This window comes from Cebidichthys violaceus, unplaced genomic scaffold (assembly GCF_023349555.1).
Source record: "Cebidichthys violaceus isolate CVI_PGR_0920_01 unplaced genomic scaffold, fCebVio1.0.p SCAF_11, whole genome shotgun sequence".
NCBI lineage: Eukaryota > Metazoa > Chordata > Actinopteri > Perciformes > Stichaeidae > Cebidichthys > Cebidichthys violaceus.
The window spans coordinates 11,907,521-11,931,198 of NW_027176274.1; the positions used below are offsets into that span (position 1 = coordinate 11,907,521).

Below are 23,678 nucleotides of genomic sequence, written 5' to 3' on the forward strand. Positions count from 1 at the left end.
ACATTTTCAAACTTGACACCCTTATTCGGACACAACAGGAAACACATTCACAGATAACATATGCAAAGTGTTTGCTAAATAAAAAAAGATAGCATCAGTATGTGTTCATAGCTGTCCCATATAATACGCTTGATAACAACCAGCTTTGGTGGAAAACATCTGGATGCTCAAATTCTGTTGCATGGGAGGCATTGCTTCAGCCACATAATGTGTGTTTGTTGCGCAAGTTTGTAGGCTGATCCAAACTGCCTGTTGAAAACTGCCTTTTGGTGGCCTGAAGTGTGCTGCTGACGCAATCTACCCCCCTCACACACACACACACACACACACACACACACACACACACACACACACACACACACACATACACACACAAACACAGCCACACACACACACACACACACACACACACACACACACACACAACAAACGCATGCAGCCTGCATCCCAACTGAATCGCTTAATCATGTGGACTCAAGGAGAGAAGGGGAAAACAGGCAATATGAGCACTATAAGCTGGTGTAATTGGGAGAGCACACTAACATACTCTGTTCATAGCCTTCTTGTACACCAATCAGTTGAACATCATCAAAACGAGCTAAACCCAAACATGTTGAATTTAGCTCGCTTTGTATACAATATGAGCCTTGTTTCAAAAGGACAAATATTGATCAAATTTATTCCAATTGGAGCATGTAGGCAGAGCAGATGGGGTGAATAAAACAAGATTTGGGGGGCTGCTCAGCTTCACTGAGATAGAAAACAGGCGAGTGGAGAAAAAAATGTTTCTCCGTTTACTGATAATCTGCAAACAGATATAAATAAATCGATTTGGAAAGCCTTGAAATTAAATAAAAAATCTAGGAAATCTAGCAATCAAGTGCTACTTCAGCTCCCCATCCAAAGAAAAGAGGGGAAGAGTTGCTCAGAATTCAAATCCAGTCAAAAAGTGCACCAACTTGCTTAAACTTGTCTTATCAGTGAAACACTTGGTATCTAAAACTTCCCATTTTGTTCATAAAGTGTTGAACTGGACTAAGCTGAGAGGCTTAATGCAATAACAGCTAATCCTTTAATCTTGAACATTTCTCTTTCTTGCAATAAACTTCATTACCCAGTCATGACCGTGACTCCTATAAGCCACAGTTATTGACATTTAGGTCCTGTGTCACTCTTGCATTGACCATTGTTTTGCACATTTTTCCATTAGTGAAATAATGGGCATTGTGTTCACTCATTATTGACATATACTGTCCCTCACTACTAAAGGCTTTGGATGCACATTTCCAGATACAATGGAGCAAAAGTAGACTCATACATCAGCACAAAATAGCTTATTGTTTTCACTTTTGGAAATGGAAATGCAACACAAAAACTCAACATTGATGCAACAGTGATTGATGGCAATGATTGTATTTGACTTGTTCGAGATACATTCCCTGATTTTGTTATAAAGTTGATTAAAATGAAGGCCGTGGACTAAATCCTTCAGCACTTAAGATGTCAGTACACATCAGCATATTAAGTAGCTCAGAGTTGGTATCCAAAATGACAGAAATAGACTGCGGCTTTGTAACATTGGATTTCAAAGTGTTTTGTGCCATAACCAACAGCTTAATGAGCTCTCACTCAGCTCTATTTTTCCTTTGTAGAGATTTGTGTATCTATCTCGACCTTGAAACACCAGGGGCAGCGCTCCCTTGTTTCTGGACATTCAGCCTCATTTTGGTTGTGACCTTCCTCTGTCCTCCCTGCAGCTGCTCCTGATGCCAGTGAGCAGACTCAGACAGGATGGACCTCCCGTTGGGAACAGTTGCAGCGCTCTGCCAAAGGATCAACTAACCAATCCACCAATGCTGCAAAGATAAGATGTGAAATTAAATGTTTGATCTTGATTGTTTGCTTTTGGGAGGCAGGTCACAGATGAAGGGGAAACAAAATCTTCTCCAGGCTGTTTTTTATTTCAATGCTTGGCCTGTTAGTGTTTAGAACATTCAATGGGATAGTGAAGGCAAACTGCTACATTTGCAGTGCAGATGCAGAAGTCTAGGCAAACGGCAGTGATTCTGTAAAACACAACCAGACATCCTGTTCTGTCTCTTCGGTCAGAATGGGATTGTGTGGTGGCCAAATGCAGCTTGGCTCACACAGATGTGGAGACAGATATGGCCTAGAAAGTTTAGTCTTGGTGTTGAGGAAATCTCCATGCTTTGCTTAACAAGGGAAGAGTTTATTATCTGGGAGAGGACGCTTATTGTCAAAACATAGGGAGATTACTTACTTTAAAACACAAATGTATAACACAATCTCTTAAATGACACAATTTCAGCAATCTCAATCATTTCCAACACTTTAGGGCAAATAAACATACTGCTGTAGCCTCAAAACTGCATTCCGAGATTGTTATATACTATCTGTAATCTGTGCCAGATTGCAATGGTAGCCATTTCCTGCATAATTGCATTTATTGTGGGTACTTCTTGCAATTCCAGTACTTTAAAAGTGTACTTAGTGGTAAATGTTACTGTTATTGTCTCAGATCTCTCTCTCTTTTTTTATTCACATAAAGCAAGATTACTGTTGATAAAAGAAAATGCACTCTTCAATAGTAGCAATAGAAGACTGAAAGAGTGAAAGATTAGATCTTTATAAAAAGCCATCATCCATACAGCATGAAATCACCACCATCCCTATAATAGCTGCTCAGTACGTAATGAGTCATTAAAAACCCACTGTATACCCACAATGCACAAGGATTACAGTTTGGGGAAGAAAAGGAAAGTGAAAACCATTTCCTGGTCTTATACTTCCCTCTTGTGGCCATTTCAGGTAATTGTTTCATTGTTTTCTGACTAGAGAGCAGAATCTGTCCTGCCCACCATAATTAAGTAACCATTTGATTGAACTTCATGCCGATTCCTAAATTAACTCCTATGTGAAAGGGTCAAATTAGATTGTTATCATGCACCGGAAAACACAGCTCCTTATGGGAATTCAATATGTACCCTACTGACTTTTACATTCTTTTCCTTTAATACGTTGTAGCTGTGGACACTTAAATCATCATAAATCTATGATATAGGTAATTACATGGCAATGGGCAAAAATGTGCAGAACCGGCCACAACGACTAACCCTGAAGGAAGAGAGGGTCTTACTGAATTCAAAAGTATATTAAACAAAGTATACCTTGAACAAAAATGTGTGTCCTGACCGACACCACTTTACACTCGCTTATTCCATTCATGTTACATTTAGATTGTCTCATACCATACCATAGAAATGATTCAAATTTAGAAGTTTAGAAGATAAACAAATTCTTAAATTCTCATTCAGCAGCATTTCCAAAAGTAGTTTATAATTAAGAGCTGGTAACAAAACTAAATGTTAAAGTCGCTAAAGTATATGATATGGTACACATCTAAAGCAATATGACAACATAAACAGAATTTATGTTACATTCATCTTAAAAACATTCATGGTTTCAAATTCAAATTAATACCAAGTCTAATTATGACATTCAGGTCTAAATACAAGTTTTTCATGATTGTATTTCAAATAATCTCTGTGTTAATGATGACAGCTCATTAAAATATTCTCAAAAAATATAATTTACATCATGTTAACGTCACACAACAGTATGAATATATAAAGTTAAATGTAAAATAACAGCACTATCATCACCTCGTTAAATGGTGGTTGATGTAAAGTCCCATCAGTCTATCAATGAGAATCATTAAGTAGCATTTTGGCGACTGATGGTGTAACAGGACAATGGCCCCCTGTATTTGAAGTTATCTTCAGTATTGTTCAACATAGTCACAGGGTTCATCACACCAATGTCTCAGGCAGGGCGTCTGCATTTTCTTTGGACAGTATATGCCATATATGCCACCTCTCCGTCTGCCAGTTTGGTGTACCAGGGCCCTTTTCTTGTCCAGGCCCAGAGGCATCTGCAGTACCTACAGTCTGGGGGGCAGGGCTTTGCTGGTACTGCTGTGGGGTTTGGGTGTCAGGCTGATACGTGAAGAGGGAGGGCGTCGAGTAAGAAATATGGGTCTCCCTCAGCTGTCCAGAGTAGTGAGGGGGAGACAAACCGTCCGCCTTGACCTTAAGCGATGCTGGCTGTCCTGTCCTTTCTGCTAAGTTGCCAGAGCTGAGGGCTGCTGATTGGCTGCTCAATCCCTGATGTAATGATGATTGAGGTCGTCTCTGTCCTCTCTGGTCATGAGGACCACTGCAGCTGCGAGTCACTGGGGGGTGTGGCCTGACTCCCAGCACGCCCAATGAGGTTTGCGACTGTCTGACGGGCAGCTTGTTGTTACCTTGGTGACTGCTCAGCCCCTCTGAAGATCCATATGACTCACATTCCGACACGTCTCCGAGGGAGCCTGGGAGAAACCACTCATTAGCATCCAGAATTCATTACATATCTCAAGACCTTCTGCAGCAACATGTAAAAAGATTGTATTACCAGTAATATGATGGCCAGTAAACTCCTTGCTGAATAGTCCATGCCACGTGTCCCAGAAATGATCAGTGGAGGCCTCTAAAAGGAACAAAAAATGGTCACAACAGCAGTTTCAACACTGTGGTGACACTGACTAAACGTACAATTTAAAGCATTTCATTCTTCTTTTTCGGGGCCAAACTATTTAAAATGTAAATAATACATGTGGCGCCTGCATCATACTCTTTTTTGTCTTTTTTAAAATATTCATTATTGAAGGAAATAAGAAAAACATAAATATATCAGGTGAGTCCAACCTTTTCAGCTCTAACCCGAACCCTAAGCGTAGTAACAATATTCTGTTAACTGTCAGCAAGAAAGTCAATAAGTATTTCCAAAATGAAAAGCAATTTCTTTAATTTTTTCTTTATAATACTAAAGTATATTTTGCAATAAACCTAGTTCACCTTTATCTGTAGAAAGTGTAGGAGAGGTGCGGCCAGATCCGTCTTTAGAATGGCCGCTGTCTTTGTACTGCCCAGAAAGTCTGGGGATCCCGTCTGAGACCGGACTGCTGTCCTCTGGGTATTTACACAGCAGTCGATCGGACAGGACAGGAGAGTTGTTATCATAGGGAGACACCTCTCCACTAGATACTTTGATGGAGTCATTGGATACGCATCTCTCAGTCAGAGAGAAGGAATCCCCTGCTCTAAGAAGGCCTGGCTCACTGCAGAAACGGAGAACATGCAACAAAGATTATAGATCATCATCACCAGGGAATAACGTATTATTCATCTTGATGATTTGGAGGCATGGGCAGAGGGACGGCCCACAAAAAACACACACAATGAGACAAAAGTGGAAACTCACGAGTACTGAGAGTCCTTCCTCCGCAGTAAATAATCCACAACATCAGGATCAGTTTCTTGCACACTCATCAGCACTTCATTCTGAAGGTCAGCAGGAACCTAGGAGAGTCAAAATAACAATTGTAAAACTGTATTATTCATCACATTCATTTCAATGTGCTTAATAATTAACCACACTTTTATTGAACCCAAAATAGATTATACACTTCTCAATATTTATCATGCATCTGTACTCCATACAAATGACAGCATTACTGTATCACCAGAGCAGATTCTTTTTTTTTTAAAGCTGCAGAGACATCATGTTTTTATGGTATGAGGTGAAAACAATTAACAGCAGTTTAGAAAGGCTGAACTAATGACGCAGAGCAAATGTGTGATGGGCTTTTTTGCCTTCTGGCTTCCTTAAGAGATCATTTTCAGACTCTCGAATTAAGTGCATCTGCACTTAAGTTTCTGGTGAAAAGCAGAAAACATAATGCAGATGAGGATCTTGCCCTCACTCCCAATCATAAACAAAACAGGCTGCAATGCCAGTTATTGACCTATCCAGAGATGCTTCTCATTTCCCATGCACTAAAAAGAGTATTCACTGAACGTCATTTCATAAGGTTGACTGTTTTACTGTGACACTACTTTGTTTTATAGGTTACTATAAGAGCGTAGCCCTTCTCAGAACCTATAAAGCTAATGTTTACATTTCATTTGGTGGCTCCACTCTATTAAGCTCAAGAATCATCCCCAGACCTGACTAAGACCTTGAGATTGTTTGATTAAGCCCAGGGCTGTCTTCAACCGTTTGATGCCTTTTGGTTTGCAGTAAGGATGGCTTACCATAAAAAGTGTTTCATATGTATTGATCATCTTTTGGACCACACTGATGATGGCTGTGCTCTCCTCTGCACGGGCAAAACTCTGGACTGCAAACTCCTTGTCTGAGTTTTTTTGCTTGTGCAAGAGGTTGGGTCCAAAGATGGTTGCTAGATTGAGCGATGTCATCTTGTTTCCTGTGATCTAAACAGAACCGAGGACAGGATTTATTTGTATGGACAGTCTCTTGAACATGCACATTCACAGACACTTTCACAGGATATTTTGATATGGTGGATGTCAAATTATTCAGCTACAGTAAAGAATGGATTCCAGTATCTCTTCTATGCGGTAGAATATGAGTAAGATTGCTTTAATTCAAATTTCTTCATTTTTTAACCAGAATTGTCAGGTTAAAGCAAAACGTATCAAATGCAGCTGCTTTGCTAGTGAACCTCTCCCATCACAGCAAAGTTCTTTAATTCGATTAGATTATAAATTTTACCCCAGATCTTTTAATCCGCCCATTTGCTTACACATAGGAATGAAAACTTGTACACACAGAGTACTGGAATTGTGGTTTCAAGAGTCTTTTGTTGTAGACCCTCCTTGTCATCCTTGAAATGTTGGGAATGTTCACATAAAACAGCCCTGCCACCATCAATAAGGCTGGCTCTACCTTCTTTTGTTCAAAGAGACCAAGCAGACCTCTTGTTCACTGTTACAGTATGTATGCTCTAGGGAGCGATGCCAAGAATAAACTAGTTTTAGATCCGTGGGAAACAATTCATCTCCACTGTGACGATTAGTATTAAAAGAATTTAATTAACATGAAAAGATGACTTGGGCCCAGAATGGCTTCATGGAGTAGGACATTTTTCTTTCAGTTGGTGCAAATACTGTTTATAGCTTTTGAAATGAACTGTTTCCCTCTATGTTGCAAATGACTTACACTACTTGTTTAAAACACTGGGGAGTTGAGTTATGAACGAACAGTATGATGTATGTAGAAGCACAGCGTCAGTGTTGTGTGGTTATTGTTAGCTGTGCATCATTTAATCAAGACTCCCACAATGGATCATCATGCATAATGCGCTTTGGCACTTAATTTTCCTCAAATTGGAGGCTGCAGGTGTCTGTTTTACTGAATTCAGATGGCTGCTGGGATTCATCTCAATTACATAAACTTGTAAACAGTTTATTTACGTTTTTCAGTGATAGCTGCTCATTTTCTAAACATATTTTTTGTACTTGCTTATGATCAACAACAAGAGCCGTATAATCCCAATTCCATGCCAAAATATTGACAGCTCCTCTTGCGTCTTGAGTATGTAAATCTCATCTTGTCAGATTACCATAAAGCAGGGCATGTACAGCTTCTTTACCTCTTGTCCGTCATTGTCCAGGCTGTCTTCAGCATGTGCAGCCACTGTGGACAACAAGCAGAGGAGGCGCTGCAGTGTGTCGCTGTTACAGGGAGGAAGCAGAAATATCAGGAGTTGGATGGCGCTCTCTTGGTCTGCATAATCCAGCACTGCAGGAAAAAAAAAGACCACCACATTGATGTCAATGACAAAAAATGCCACACAACTGCAAATTCTATCAAACTTTTTGGTGAATTTTTTGTTTGTGTGTATGTGTGTGTTCCTCACACATTGTGTTGATGAAGGCCGTGTAGAGTTCTCTTGTTAGCAGTGGGTCAGGCATGTCTCTGAGGAACTCTTTGAGCAACGCAGCTACATCATGGACACTGTGCTCCTCATCCAAATGCACCTCCCATCCCTGGTCAAAATCCTTGCGAAGCTGGATGAAACATTGTGACATTTACACATTTATTTACAGCAAAATGTTGCTCAATAGTTGACACAATTTGTCTAAATCGAGATGTGTGTTACAGTTAACCAGCTGAAATTGTACCTGTCGTACTCTCTTCTTGGAACTTCCAACACGGAAGATTCCAACCGTCTGCAGGCCTGTAAGCAAAGATGACAATAATCACTTAGTGCCAATAGTGTGGATAGTACATTTAGCCTCAAAGACATTTAAATTGTATGATTCACAAGGTTATGAACACACTAAATCACAACCTTCCACAGAGATATGTTAGGTATTTTCAATATCATATACTGCACACTATAGTGTTACTGTTCAACTTTGATAATGTGTACCATCTTTTTCCAGGTGCTGGCAGCAGAGGTCCACCACCCTGGGCACCTGCCTGTAAATAGGGTTAAGGCTGAGTTTTTTGTCACGGCGCTTCTTCTTGTTGCCAGCTGCCTCCTCTGGCAGAGAGAGCTGAAGGGCCTCCAAGAGCCGAGACTGGTTATCATCAAGATCAGTGATACAATCCACCGACACTCCGCCCTGTCAAGCAGATGGGCGACAACCATTCAGTGACATTTGTGATAACATGTGGTGCAGTCATTTAATAGCTACCCACTGAATGAATATCCGCAAAAAAGGTCAGAAATTCCCTGAGAAATCTAGTGTGCAAGTGTAATCTGACGGATTCCTGTTGCTCTACAACAGCCTGTAGGCGTTATCGACAAGAGGAGCCTACCCTCCTGCGTGTCCGCGGGGCTGCGTCTGTTGTGCCGAGCAGAGACGATTCATTAGGGGTCTCAGAAGTGGAGCTCAGGGACGAGTTGCTGCTGGAGAGCTCCTTGTTGCCCCTTTTGAAGCTGTAGTTGAAGTTGAGGAAGGAAAGCATCAATTCCCTGTGCTCCTCCCGCGGGGGATCGTGCCGCTGCTTGTGTGTGCGGTCGTTGGATATGACCTGCGACAGTGGTATGCCAAACGCCTGGGGCACAGTCTCTGTGTGAGGAGAAAGGGCAAGACGGGGAGACTTAAAGTTCATCGTGTTGGCTCCAAGTCAACTGGGAGATGTTGAATTAGATTAAAGATGTGTCAGTCATGTCAGCACATTATATATGTTAACCTTTGGAGCTTAGATTTTCTGTACAAAGCAACCACTAACTTGTCTTTGCGTTCATTCTTTATACTCAAAGTTGACCTTTGAAATACATGCTGAGATTTATTATGTTTTGTTTCAATGTCAGCATATACAAAGGGGAAAAATCCAACAGAAATATTTGAGTAACAATTACGTGAATGCTACTCAAATTTAATATGAAAAGAAAAAACAGTAGTCTGCAGTGCACACTCAGTATTCAGAGTCAGAGAGCGCATACTTTCTGAAGTGCCTTTGTAAACAAAAGGGGAAAAGAGGAAAGAGGGGGCTGGCCGTGCTGGAGGATAGGCTGTAATGAATGAGCCACCACTTAAGATTGTTTTTGTTATTTCCCTCGACTGCCTGGCTGACAGAGAACATCCCTTTGCTGCCAGATTGATGCAGCGGGCGGGGCAGCGCGGGGGTTGAAGATCGCAGCTCCCTCTGAGACTTCTTTTACCGTACTGTAGATTCTGATCACTCAGCAGCTGAGAAAGTCTGCTTCAGTGAGTCTATATCGCTTCAGCCAAAAGGATCACAGAGTATGTTTTCATGTGTCCGGCTAGGCAGACTAGATTAGAAACTGGAAGGGAATAAACTGACAGGACTCAGTGGCTCTCCCACAGACTTACAAAATAACTGTTTATCTTCACTGGTTTGGAAAGACTAACAATAATATAACTGAGTGTGATAGAAATCTTTATCTAAATACAATTTTCCAATGGAGAGCACTAACATTCCCCTTACAGTATGGAGTGTATCCAGTATATCCCACAATACCTTTGTCTTTACTCTTCTCTTTAGATAATGAATCCAACTTCCGCCTAAGTAACTTCTTGTGCTTGTGGCCATCTGAAAAGAAGCAGAGGTGTCACAGTTAAAAAAAAGAGGAAGAACCCAGGTTAATATGCCCCGGCTCTGGCTTGCTCCACTTGACATTCTTAGGCTCATTTCGTAAATGGTTACCTTGACAAAACAAAGGAGTTTGAATCTTAATTCATAGCCCCTATACAGGTGTACAACAGCATTGGCATAGACAATGATGTCATATATTTCAAAACATTCTTCTTTTTTTTGACAATGTAATTAGTGTTGTGAACAAAGCATAGAATGTAACAAAAGACTACACAACCAGAATCAGAGACTATCTCCTAAATAAATAAACAAAGCAGTTGTCTGCGATTGCATAGGTCATTACAGTGTGTTTAAGTAGACAATCTCACACCATGAAATCTATTAAGCTGCAATACATGTATTGAAATCAATAGGGAGCATGACACCCTTACTTAAATAATTATTTTCATGTAAAAACACTTTCTGTCATTTCGCTAGTCTGCATGTGTTTCAGAAGACATTTTTGCTTGGGGTAGAATAGCAACTTGATGAATAAGGAAGGGGGCTGTTGGTGTGAGTGTGTGTTTTAATACATTTAGGGATGGTGATGTGGCAGCCCGGGTCGCGATCCCGAAGCAATCGTCTGAAGGCCACGTCTTGGAGACGAACCCTCTCCAACTCTGAGAGGCTTTGCAAAGGGACGGGCTTCAGGCCAACGTCACGTCCTGACACGCTGTTCCAGGTAAAGTCACCCTGACGACACACACACACACACACACACACACACACACACACACACACACACATCTATCATTGCTGTCACCTTCTCCATTCGTGACCAATCCCATCCTCTACAGACCCTCACTTTGTATGAACTGACAAATACCTTTACTTCACTTGCCAGCTGAAAGTCATAACATCATTGGTCTGTTTTTCCATGACAGCTAACACTTTAAAGACAGTTTGAATGATATTAACTCCTTGATGTTAGCATGCAGCATTTGTGCGGTACTTTTTTTAATAATGTAATCTAACACAAACATGTTTTTTTTCCTGATTGTAGAAGCGAGGACTGTAAGTTGTTGACATCAGCAACGCTGTCTGACAGAACTTCTGTGTCCCAGAATTGGACCAGCCATCTTATCAGAGCAAGAATACTGATTATGTAGATTATCTTAATTTACAAGTAGCAAGAACATGCTAATTAATAATGCAAACACTATATCATAAACTCCTTAATGTTGAATACCTCATCTTAATTTTATCCCTAATCCACTCAATAAAGTGCATGACGCTGATTTATCCACGGATTTATGGATAATTTATCATCAATCTAAATCAAAAACATTTTCCTAAAAAATTATTATTAACATTGCTACGGGTAAGTGATTCTGAAGATTTAGTACTGTGGTAATGACGGGGCAAATAATCTGATCTGAAATCCTCAACCATTCAGCAGCTCCATGCTGGAGATTACAGTGCTTTGATCCTGTACGGGCAAGCCAATCATATGAGCCATGTTCCAAAGAGGCTTAGTAACTCATTATCAGGATAAGGCTTACACTGAATTGGCTCACTCACATTAAAGGAGAATTAGGGCTGTGCTACAGTAGCATACTATTTTCAAGTACATATGCAGTATGACAAAGTACAGTATAAGCACAGAGAAGGGGATGTGACTAACAGGTTTTCCTGTTTGATGAATCTGGCTCACGGGGTAGATCACCATGGATAACCTGCTGGCAGAGCAGGTTAACTTTAGAGGATGAGATCAAAAACTGTAAACAGCCTGACATTGACCAATCAGAAGCAAACAAAAGTGACAAATTGTAATTTGTAAATAGACAAATAATAAATAACAAATAATAAAAAAAGCAAAAAACATTTTATAGATCGGTTTGCAGTTTCAGGCTTTCAATTTCCAGTTTCCAACAAACGTTGGGAAAGCTCATTACACTATAAAGATTCTTAAGATCCTGACAAATGCAACATTTTGCATCCTCTCTGGTTTTGGAGAAGAAATATTCCAACATAATTTTTTACTTTACATGTGCATCACATATAAATAATGGTTTATTTATGATCAGACAAAAAAAGCAAAAAACTCACTCTATACTAAAGATGTGTATAATAATCCCTGCACTAATGTATAGCCTTACTTTTAATATTTGGTTTCTGCAGCTTCCTATTCAGGCTTTTAATAAACTGAAACTCTACAAACTGAAAATCTACACAAGCCGGGCAGATAGGACACTGGATGGTAGAGCACACACACACAGCATGAATCTGTCACAACTGTATTCTGTTATTCCTTTCTGAAGGATTATTTTCTTTCTTTTGTTTTACCTCATCATTTAGGCAACAGATGATCAGGATACAAAAGCAAAAGTAGGTCCCTTCTACAGCCAAGAATATAAAGAAGTAGCAGCAACAGTGTTTACTGTGTGCCACTCTTTGTGTCGCAATTCTGTCAAATTCCGTAACAAGTGCCATATTGTCACGTTTGCAGTTATCTACCCATTTTGTTCAGACATTCCTCTTGTGTGACTATATGGGAGTGGAAACCTCCGCCCTATCTGATGACGGGTAAGCTGGGTTCCCACAGTTTCTCTCTGTCAGTGAAGTGACGTTCTCAAATGAGAGCTACTCTGCTTTTTTTTGTGGAATTCCAAAAATGAGCTTCCCAGTTATTCCCAGAGACTCCGTCGCGACCCACAGGTGGGTCGCAAAAATAATTTTGCTGAAATTCTGTCATTGTCTTTTATATCTGTGGCACACCTATGAGCCACACGAGGGAGTCTGAATGTTTGTATTGTTCTGAATATTTTAGCCTACTTTTAACAATGAATCCAATAAGAAAGGCTTGCATACATTCTGTAGTCTCATAATAGATCAGGCCTATTGTGAACTGGGTCGCGATTGGTCTTCATTTTTATGGGTCCCCAGAGTAGAACCTACCGCTTTTTGATGCCATACCTCTTTAGCTATTACATAATCATAGGTTTGAGTTCATCATGTCCATTTGAGTGCACGTCGCTTCGGTACAACATTGAAACTCATTTATCCATTATTTTTCTTATTAGAATTGTCAGAAGATGGATAAGTGAATATAGCACTACTACATAACAATCATAAATAATAATGTTTTAGTTTTTTTTTACTTGTGGATGGCTTTTTACACAACCTTTTATACGTTTTTTTATATTTGTCGCAGTGGAAGAAAGTCAGACGCAAACAGCTGCTTCAAGTTGTTGCAGAAGCAGTTGTCAAAGCTGGATGAAGTTATTGTTTCGAAGCCAGTGCTTTATAACCTTAAAATGATTTGTATTCATCATTCATCTATGCTGTAACTACAAAGCCAGCATTAAAGTAAGCATACCTACTGAAATGTATGAACTCATAATTTATCTCAACACTCTGCTGTGCAAAGTGCAAGTGAATACTTGAATAGACACTTATTTGGCTGTGCACTATCCTAACTTTAATTCAGGACCTTGTAACACAATGCTTTTGTTCGTGCTAACTGGAATACAATGAGAGGAAACGCGCAAGGTAGTTCATACAATATAGCAAGATCAAAAACTCAGATTACACTCAACCACACTTGAAGTGGATCCAGTGAGGGGATGAATATTCCTCAGTACTCAGGAAGCCATTCAATGGAGTCACAGTGAGAAGACTTTCCCACAAGTGGCCCTACACTCAGAGATCGACGGTAGATTCTATATCAGATGTATGAAAACTGCTACTTTTATAACTATATGTGTAACAGCATTGACAAAACCAAAATAACATTGGGGTGTCCTGGAAAGCATGGAAACGACCAATGCAAACACAAAAAAACTCATTCAATTACTCACATCCTGCTATTCTTAAAATAAGTAATGTGCTTTAATGTATGGAATAATTCACAGTAGATTAGAGCATTTTTTTCATTTGCTTTTCAAGGTAATGTCAACAACAATTCGCAAAGAATTAACAACAGCAAAGAATTAACAACAGCAAAGAATTAACAACAGCAAATAATTAACAACAGCAAATAATTAACAAACGGACTGAACAAACAATAAAACAACTAGACCAACTGGTATGACACATACATGAGGAGTGGGAATAAAAGGAGATGAGAGCAGTAACCCAGAAAATCTCAGTCAGTGTAGTAGCCTTCTATACATGAATCACAGAATAAATAAATATAACAACACTTTAATGTGAGGGGTAAAACCTTAGAGTCTTTCCCTGTCTACTCTATCTGTGGAACTATTTCCTCCATTTTTCTAAAGTATTTGTGGTACTGGGAAACTTTCAGGAAGCCAACTAGGTTAATTCATCGTCTATACGGTTAAGCTGCTGAGACAAACCGACAACCAGATCTACTCACGAGATAGGTGATGTTGCGCTTGGGAATTGGATCCCCCATCGCAGAGACTCGGGTCTACACGGTCGCGATGTCACCCCTCCCTCAAACTTGTTAGACCACCACTGAACGTTAAATCAACCGACGCCATATGAACGCCCAAACATAAATACAGTCCACATGCTCACAGCCTGGATCCAGGACTCAGACAACGTCCAGTTAAAAGTAGTCTAAGTCCAGCGACTGAGTTACATCACGGTGACAGACGCAGTCCCAGTGACCCATGGTTAATGGATTGGGAGGGGCTGAAGGAACGGGTCACTGTCAGGGCACACGTTAACAAAAGAAACGCTCTGAAGAGATAAACAGAGGAATATTCTCACCTGTAAATCAGCTGAAGGTAAACATCACATTCAGGTAACGCGATGGTGCACGGTCACGCTAAAATCAATGTATTGACCGGGAGTAGCACAGAGCTATGATTATGGTACCTACAGGGACGTGCGGTCAGAGGAGGAAAAGTAAAAAACAAATAATGATAAAATAAAATAAAAATGTATATTTCTCTACTAATCTGTGCTATAAATGTAATTTATGTATGATTCCAATCATTTCAAGCATTTTTATAATCAAAATCGCTGAATCAGCGCATGTCCTGTTCAAACAGAGGAGACATGTGAGGTGAGGCAGTGACGAGCTGTTCCTCACCTCAGATTGCCCAATCCCTCACAAACTGGGTTGAGCGCGTGCCTTTTGCTTTCTCATTGTTTGTCACCACTGTAATATTTGTAGACACTTTTATTATATGTCCTTTCTTTACATAGACTAGGTAATGTATTTCACGTCTGTGTAGAACATATTTAGTGTTGCTGATCTGACATTAAATCGCAGTGAAAAAGCACAGAGAGGTAAACAGTACCTCTGCCTCAAAGAAGAGGGCGAGCGAGAGCCCACGGGTCGGGTTTATGCTTGTTCTGTCGTTGCTCTTCTTCTACACTTCTCTTCTTCTTATATTTTGCTTTGACCACAACAATGTAAGATTCTATATCCAAGCTTAAACACGTCTCAAAAAACAGGGAAATATGACCAAATCAACAGCAGTTCAACGTCGGACAGGTAAAGTAACCTTTTATGTGTTTGTGGTTCTCTTTATACATCCGTGGTTGTTACGCAGATTATCGCGGAATCTCACGATGTTCGCGGGTGGTGCCCGCGAGCGCTCCGCTTCTTAAACGCTCCCGGTGGGGTAGGTCGGTGGGGAATCAAATATGTACCTTACCTATGTGTGTGTAAAGAATGCTGATATGAAATATGAAAAACAACCAGTAGTCAATGTACAAGCTGCCAATTGACTGGTGATTTAAGATTCTCTATTGGGTTCATATATTTGTAAATCTGATTTATGTAGTGTCAGTGCCTCACCAGCCACGAACCTCACCGCACGTCACTGGGTACCTAAGTGTGTGGCATTTCAAATCATCGCTCAACGAAGTCTGCTTAAAAACATATTCGGCCAGGTTTCAATCGCTCTGAACACTACAATACCCATGAGTTAAACCATTATTATTTTGCGGTGGTGGCAGAAAGCTCAGAGACACATCTCTCAAAACCCGGTAATAACAGACAACCACAATTGCCTGCATAAAGAGGTAAGTGAGAAAACTCATTCCTGTAATTTGTGTAAACTGTATTTGACTAAAGAACTCTGAGTCTTTATCTGTTCTGTAGGGATTATTCTGGGTTTTAATACGTCATATGGAAGAATTAGTTAAAACTGCTGAGAAAATAAGAGCTGTGCTAGATTGCTAAATCCACCAGGCTGGTATTGGTGATAGTTTATCTTATTGTATATATCTTTATCTGCATATATGTAGGCCTATAAGTAACAAGGAATGTCAGTAAAGAACTGTCAAAGATAGTTTTATAGTTAATCCACCAGAGAGCACTGAGAAGGTTATTTATTCAACCATAAAATGTCCTGCTCAGTACACATCTTGTTAATGTTAAAGAACGACTATCGAATGCTGTATGTTTATCAGCTGTTTTTTTAACTCTCAAATATTGATATTGTTAAAAAATCAAAATATTTTCTAGCTCTAGATACATTATAGGCCCTGCACACCCACACAGGTGTTTTGAGTGATTCGGTTTGATTAGACCTCTCTAGTCGAGTTGAAGATCACAGAAAACATTATGAGTTGACACAAAAGTTAACACACACGTTTTGCTAATAACATCAACAATGTCTCTGTTTTTCAAGTGTCTTCCTATGCCAGTGTGACAGTGAGCCAGCATGCACAATATCAAGACTCTGAAACTGAAGCAGCTCAATGGATTTCTACTGTGACATGTCAAAATGTCTTCTATGTGAAAAAAATGACATGCCAAAAAGTACCAATAGGGCTTTGTCATGGAAGACGTTTTGACACGTCACAGGTGTAAAAATGAAATCAGTGATGGCTGAATTCCATTTAGGTGCCTCGGTTGGTGCAGCAAGACAGTGATGGAGATGCTAATTAAGCACAGTCTACCACCCGGCCTGTCCTGAGAGAGGTCTAATCAGGCAGCATAAGTGAAAACACCTGTGCAGGTGGACCGTGGATTATAGTCTGGCAGCAGATTAATCGATGTAGCTACGAGAGACCAGAACTATAATAGCAGTCACCCCTCCACACGGAGATTGAGTTTCCTCCCTGTGGTTGGTGTTTTAGAACACCTGTAGCCTGCAAAAAATGACTGTACTATATTCTATTGATTTCCTCTAAATGATGTGTGAGACTGAGGACAATTTTACGAGTCTGGTTGGACATGTCTCTTCTATTCGGCTCCGGAGAAGCTTTGAGTGGCTTTTGCCTCCTGGAGTGCTGGAATGAGGTTGTTAATGCTATGCATGGTGACGATAAACAGGAAGCAGCATGTCCAACAGAAACAAAGCATTTTTGAAGGCGATGTTTGGTGGAGAAATCCTCATTCAATTTAAAACAGTAAAGCTCAATAATGAAGTCTAAATAACAGATACAAATAATTCCACCTAAAACCTAATATTAGTATACTAATAGCTCAATGTTTTAGACATTTAGATACAGATAGCTTATGGCAGTCCATATATTGTACATGCCAAATTCACATGGTCTTGATACTGGATACAGGTCAGGAATTGAACAGACAAATCAAACTCAAGAGATATTCTCAATCGTTCATGTAATTACATTAGTTTGAATACATATCTAGAGCACATGAGAACCCTCTTGGACAGCAGGTGCTGTCTGGGTGCTTATATTATCATATCATATATATTGCGAGCAGACCAGCAGCTGCATCAGCATGCAGATGGGATTACATACACATGCTGTTGACTAAAAGCTTCTCAATTAATAAATAAAACAGAAATCAAATTCTACATGTCCACATTTTTGGAAATCACTTTTTCCTTTGAAAGATTTCCCTCAAAGCATTGATGCACACTGACAGAGAATAGATTTTGGCGGACCACCTCAGTCACAAATATTTGTATTAGTGTCTGCCTTTATGAACTTTAATTGCAGCCCTACTTTCAGCACTGTGTCTGAGTCTCCGAATCTAACGTGTTCTGTAAAGAAGCTGGATATTGAAATATGTTTCCTCTTGCATTTAACCTTAGTGGCTTTGTAGCAGAGGGAAGTTTTCAGTTTCCTCCAAGCTCTTTCTCTGGCCGTCTCTCCTCCGTGGTGCTCAGAGCACAACTTGTCTTCCTCTGTATCATCAAATGATTCCACCAACATATTCAAGGAGCAGTGATAGGACACTTCACATGGAATTCAATTTGATAGAGAAAATATTTCTATTTTAGGATTAAACTTGCAGCTTTCCTTACAAGCATTTAAAATTAGAGTGTACACGTAAAGCTATACATTGTATCAATGGTGCATGTGGATTTATTATTCAGAATCAACTAAAAATCAACAAGCAAAATGAATGGCTCCCTCTAAAGGCTTTATATGTTCCTGCAACTGGCTTCCTCAGACATACCTGAACAAATAGAGACATATTTTATAGTTGCATATCTGTTCTGGCTATTTAGAGTGACTTACAAAGTAATTTCTCTGAAGGGTTGTGCTTTGTATCAAATGAATGGAGATTACATCACACACTGCCTGGGGTCCTCTTAAAATCACCATTTTCCACAGACAAGATTTCATGTGGAAAGAAAAAGAAATGACAGTTCATAAGTTAGGTTTTTACAAAAGGGATTTAACCAAATATCCAATATCTCACACGGTCTTCATATCCAGTCCAATAACAGCCCAAAATGAAATGCCAAATTCAGCATAAATCAATCCTAAACATGACTGTAACCAATGCTAGGCAGTTAGGTGGCTCAGGGAAGGACTCAACCAGTCATATTAAACAGTAATTGACTTGCAGTGGGGCAGTCGGGCCTTCTGTCATAGTAATGAAAGGCGTCCAAAACAATTCAAGATCAGTTCTATAGTGCAATATACCGGCATGTACACAGGAGATCAGTGCAGATCACAGGTGTTGCAGGTTGCTAATGAAATGCCTATAATTAACTTGAATGTGCAGATTGTAAGGATGCCTCGAAAGCCAATTTGAGCGTGTTTGTCCGTTTCTGCAGCTGTCTCAAAACCAAAATAATCCATAGAGATCTAATCTTATGAATCCGCTTCTGTCTCCCATCCCACAAGACAGCATGTCCATTTGATTTGAAACAATGTTAACATATTAATCTGATTTGTTGGCCAATTGCATTGTTGAATGTGATACACAGAGGAGAACTAGGGAAGAATAAAGACAGACACGTTGTTTATATAACAACTAAACCCAAGTCTGTTCACACCCCTTTCTTCTATCAGCTTAAATGGCACTTTGAATACCCCAAGGGGTATTATACACGCTATGCCTACACTTTCTGACTGGAGTGGAGACACATACTGGATTCTCATGTAAACTGAATTCTATTATTCAGAGCAGGTATCTTGCTACTGAGGCTGGGAATACCCTTTGACAAGAGGCTGATCACATAAATGCCTGTTATCATTTGATTAAATTGAATTGGCGTGAAGCAATGATTTATCATCTGTGTTTACATCTAACCCACTGTTTTACTTGTCCTCTTATCAGACACAAGGTAGATGCTGAGGTGCTGCTGTGCAAAGCCAGCAGGTTTGGTTCCATGCCTTGCAAACGAACAGTCTCCTGTGGGAAGAAATATGTGCCTGAGGGACCGTAGCCAAGGATCAGGTCATGCTGCTCTGCTGTGAGAATAAGAGTTGTAGCTTTCTTCATGTAAACCAGATGTCTCTGCTTTCCATCTCAGCTCTGACTACCGAGACCCAGAGTGAGTATGCATTGTAATAGACCACAGTGATGTTCAACCTATGGAAAATACAAGGTCCCTTGTACCATAGATCAAAAATACCAATCTGACACTGCTTTTTAAACAGGGAACAGGATGTGTTTTTATGCCAAGATCATATGCTACATTAAGTTATCGCTTGGTGATAATTTAAATCATATGCATCATATAACAGAGCATTGGGGAGACAACAGAACTTGATTAGGATACACTATGACCATACGCATTACTATAATGTATTTCCATTCCTAATAGACTCCACCAGGTATGTCTTGTACGTGCATGTGTTTTACTCTTTGCTAATAGCTATACACTGGATGGCATTCAAGAAACTAATACAGCAACATTTTCTTTTTGCAAGAGACCTGGACAGTCTGAGTTACAAGACATATGATAGTACATCTCATAAAAGGATAATCTTGCAGAGCCGGGCTGTTGTTGGGCGGAGGTGCAGCGGTGCAAAGGGAGAAACATTGTCAGACTGACTTCATTAATGATGTTGTGACGGTATCTTAGATACTATTGTCCCTGAATTAACTGCTGGTTGGATATTTGCACACCCATAAAATGTGACTTTCATTACGGACTTGGAGTGAGGTTTGCATACAGTGCAAGGCACTTACTTACTGTCGGTTTAAGCGGACAGCTTGGTCATGTGAGTCCCCAGGAAGCATCTGACACCTCAGACCTCAGCTCAACTGGCTGAAGTTCTTCTCACTAGCATGTTGAAGCTCTAGAAGTGGGTTAGGTATGAATACCCCGTATGATATTAGTGGTAAAACATTACCACTATGCATCTGTGGTTGTTATCTGCAGTGGAGGTAACATTTACCGTTTGAACAATCCTTAGAAAACACCAGGCTGTAGTGCAGCTCTCTGAGCATAATGGTGCACACAAGCACTCCCCAAAGTCATAAATCACATTAAATATCCTCTCTGACACAGAGCTGTCTCCAATATTAATCATCTTCATTCAGATTTACTGTGATTACATTTTTAAGGGCTCTGGCTGTAGGATCTGGGTTCTTGTTGATGACTGTAAGAGCTACCAGATACCTGGTATTCATTACAAGCCTATTATAATGTCATGTCTGTAATACATTTCCGTTACACTAAACACACAGTGTTACCATGAGGACCAACTTAAGCACAGCAGTACGGCTCGAATTATGAACATGGGTATACTAGGGAGAAGTATAAATCTAAAAAGATGTATCTTTTACAATAGAAAAGATGCAAATGGACATTGTAATAGATTTTAAATACATGTTCATACATGTTCCCTCTCCTCATGGAGACGAACAACATGAACAGTAATCTTATATGATGTGTCCAAGCATCATGATTCATTAACAATTATGTGATCTGTTTCCTTTGGTAATAAAGAGGCTACTATAAAATACACTGTACATTTACTGCACTGCTGCTGTTGGTTGTGATCAGACGTTCATCTCTGAGGCGACTAATAAATAAATCTATCAATGAATCTAGAAAGTAAAAGCCTCACTTTAAATGGAAAGAGGAAACTGTTTTGCCAAGGTGGAATGACCATGACTGTTTTGTGTTTTCAGGCTCATTAGGAATTATATAATGGTCCAGTAATAAAGGTTATGCACATATTCACAGTGCACAGATTAGAAAATGTGGTATAATTGTGTCATATGGCTTTTTTGCCATGTTAATACTTTTGTCAGGCTTGAAGCTTCACTGCACAGGAATTATACGTATAAATCGACACAGCCTCTTCCAGACTTTTTTTCCAGAACCCCTCCTTAAAGCTTGTATAATGACGTGAGAAAATACGCTTTTTTGAGTTGCGTATTGCCAAATGTGACAACTTTTTTCCAGTCACACCTCTTTAAACATCAGCAAGTTGGCACAAGCAAAGGTTTCAACTGACATCATTTCATCAAAAGGAATGAGTTGAGTAATTTTTTGGTGTCAATAGTCCAGACATAAAGCTTAACACGTCAGAGACTAGTCATGGACTTAGTGATGTTGCAACAGTGTGGGAAAAAAACGAGCTCCTTTTGAGAAAATAAAAATAATTGCATGCACCAAATATACAGTAAAAAATGTGTTCATTTAAGATCAAAGGGAATTAACGACAATCCTGTAAACTCCTTGGACACATCATCCTTAGGGAATTCCAGCCACTTCCGGAATCTGGATGCACTCTACGCTGAGCTCAACTTCTGTTCGCTCCTAAACTCTAATTCTTGTAAATTGTGCACTTCCTACATGCAATTGGGAAATAAAATAGCATTTCAAAAGTGATGTAAGTAAGAAATCTGAATCACATCTTCCACATTTTAGGACACTTGCGACCCCCTCATTAATTCATGTCAGTCATCCAAATCCTTCAACACCAATAACGTGTATTACTTATCATCACTGCGACCCGATGTGATATCTCCGCTCCGAACATTTGGAATCAGGTCGACAAGTCTGACAACAATTACGATCGCCTGCACCGTGGAGCTACCAGGTCACTGACCTTAAACGATGTCTCCTCGGCGTCGGTACCGTAATCTCTCATCAACGCCGTGTCCAAACTCCTGGTCTGTCTTAGTCTCCGTTTGGAAAGAGTTTTGGGGCTTAGCGAGCATGAGAAAACGCTGCTTAACAATCCTTGAGCGGACATGTCTCCTTAAGCTGGTCAGCTTGTTATTCAAGAAATGTAGAAGAGATGCATATCTCCGCTGCGAGTCCAAACGGAGCGAAGGAGCAGCACCGTTTCACTGCAGCGTCAAGTCACCAGCGCGTCACCATGCTGGAGATTATGAAATCCTCGACGGGAGCGGAGTGCCTGGACACCCCCTCCACCTCCCACGTACTCTGACTCAGTACTTCCTCCTTTCATGATTTGAATAACGGCAAACCGATGCTAATTTCCCCAAAACGCTAAAACAAACAATGAGGCGTACTCAGTTTAGGGCAAAAGCCCTTTAGCCTATGTACGCGTGGGTGTGTCACAGTGTGCGCGTGTTTAAGTGAGTCCCTCCTGCTGTGAAACAGTTCTGCACACCAGACAATGTGAACAGAAATGTAATTGATGAACAAGTTTATAAATATGACTCATGCTGTTTATGAAAAAAAATAAAATAAAAAACGACAAATTGAATGTTCTACTTGCTTTACAGCAGTTATACTTATTTAATTAATTGAAATCTATCCACTCAAAAGTCAATAATACTTTTATACTTGAGACAAGACTTCACAAACTAGATTTTAAATCTAAATATATAATTTTACAAAATGTAGAATATATGTCCCAGTGACTTATTAAATGATTTAATACACAAACTTTAAAAGTCACACAAACTAAAGAGTTAATATTAACACAAATGCATATTGTTCTAGAACACTGTGTATATAATGATGCTGCTCTTGGTAATCTTGTTATTTGATGTGATCTGTTTTAGGGTAACCGGGTCGGCGTTGCTTTTGACATTTCTTTAATAGTTAGTAATATAGTATAGTATGGCAGTTTCTGATTTGCAAGGATTCACAGCATCCACATTTTTAGTGGGACACTTTCTGAACCAGAATCCATCCAACAAACTTCAAAATAAACCATTCAAATTCATTTTTTGATTATTCTAATGTGGCTCTCACTTGTGTTGAGGTTAATGAGACCATTATAATGAATAGAGACATTGAGCAGACCTTACCCACAGTCGACTCTTGACCACACCACATTCTTTCCTCACCGTAAGGCAGTTGAGATACTTGGCATGTAGTGCCCTGGGAACAGACTCTTCCTGTGGGAGCCCTTGGGAAGGGACTTGTGTGATAACATGACATGTGAACCAGCACTGTAACACGATAAGGATTCATCGGATGCAGTGTCCACCAAACAGACAGGGGAAGTGGTGATAAGAGGGCGGCTTTGCGTTTGATCCACTTATTTGGTGGTGGCGAGGTTTGGAGTAGACTCTAAACAGATTCTCATCAGACTTCCCGTTATGTAATTTCTCAGGTGCATAAGTGCAGCTTTGGGAACTCACTACCAATTAAAGGATGTCAGAAAAAAATGTTAATGTGGGC

At 39.9% G+C, this 23,678-nt stretch overlaps 1 protein-coding gene across 3 annotated transcripts; it reads right to left on the reverse strand.

Annotated features, from left to right (window-relative positions):
• Positions 1 to 1,983: 1,983 nt before the first annotated feature.
• On the reverse strand, positions 1,984 to 22,357 carry LOC137868202 (rho GTPase-activating protein 6-like). 3 transcript variants are annotated; one of them, XM_068704823.1, is made up of 14 exons: positions 14,297 to 14,314; positions 11,600 to 11,654; positions 10,509 to 10,668; positions 9,862 to 9,933; positions 8,692 to 8,945; positions 8,300 to 8,495; positions 8,049 to 8,104; positions 7,784 to 7,934; positions 7,517 to 7,665; positions 6,156 to 6,335; positions 5,323 to 5,420; positions 4,917 to 5,179; positions 4,474 to 4,548; positions 1,984 to 4,390 (listed from the first exon to the last, which is right to left on the reverse strand). In XM_068704823.1, exons 2-14 carry the CDS (start codon positions 11,642 to 11,644, stop codon positions 3,831 to 3,833), a joined length of 2,259 nt encoding a protein of 752 aa, XP_068560924.1. In that variant the 5' UTR covers positions 11,645 to 11,654; positions 14,297 to 14,314; the 3' UTR covers positions 1,984 to 3,830. The 3 variants fall into 3 exon arrangements, with proteins under 3 accessions (XP_068560924.1, XP_068560923.1, XP_068560925.1); XM_068704822.1 differs by lacking the exons at positions 11,600 to 11,654; positions 14,297 to 14,314 and adding an exon at positions 22,126 to 22,357; XM_068704824.1 differs by lacking the exon at positions 11,600 to 11,654 and having other exon boundaries at positions 14,297 to 14,490.
• Between the last annotated feature and the right edge of the window lie 1,321 nt (positions 22,358 to 23,678).

Excerpts from the sequence above, each read along its gene's own strand:
- LOC137868202 (XM_068704822.1), bottom strand. The coding sequence starts at position 22,272 with ATGTCCGCTCAAGGATTGTTAAGCAGCGTTTTCTCATGCTCGCTAAGC. Across the intron at positions 7,935-8,048 it reads CCAAGAAGAGAGTACGACAG|CTTCGCAAGGATTTTGACCA; the intron begins GTACAATTTCAG and ends TGTTTCATCCAG. Across the intron at positions 5,180-5,322 it reads AGGAAGGACTCTCAGTACTC|TGAGCCAGGCCTTCTTAGAG; the intron begins GTGAGTTTCCAC and ends CCGTTTCTGCAG.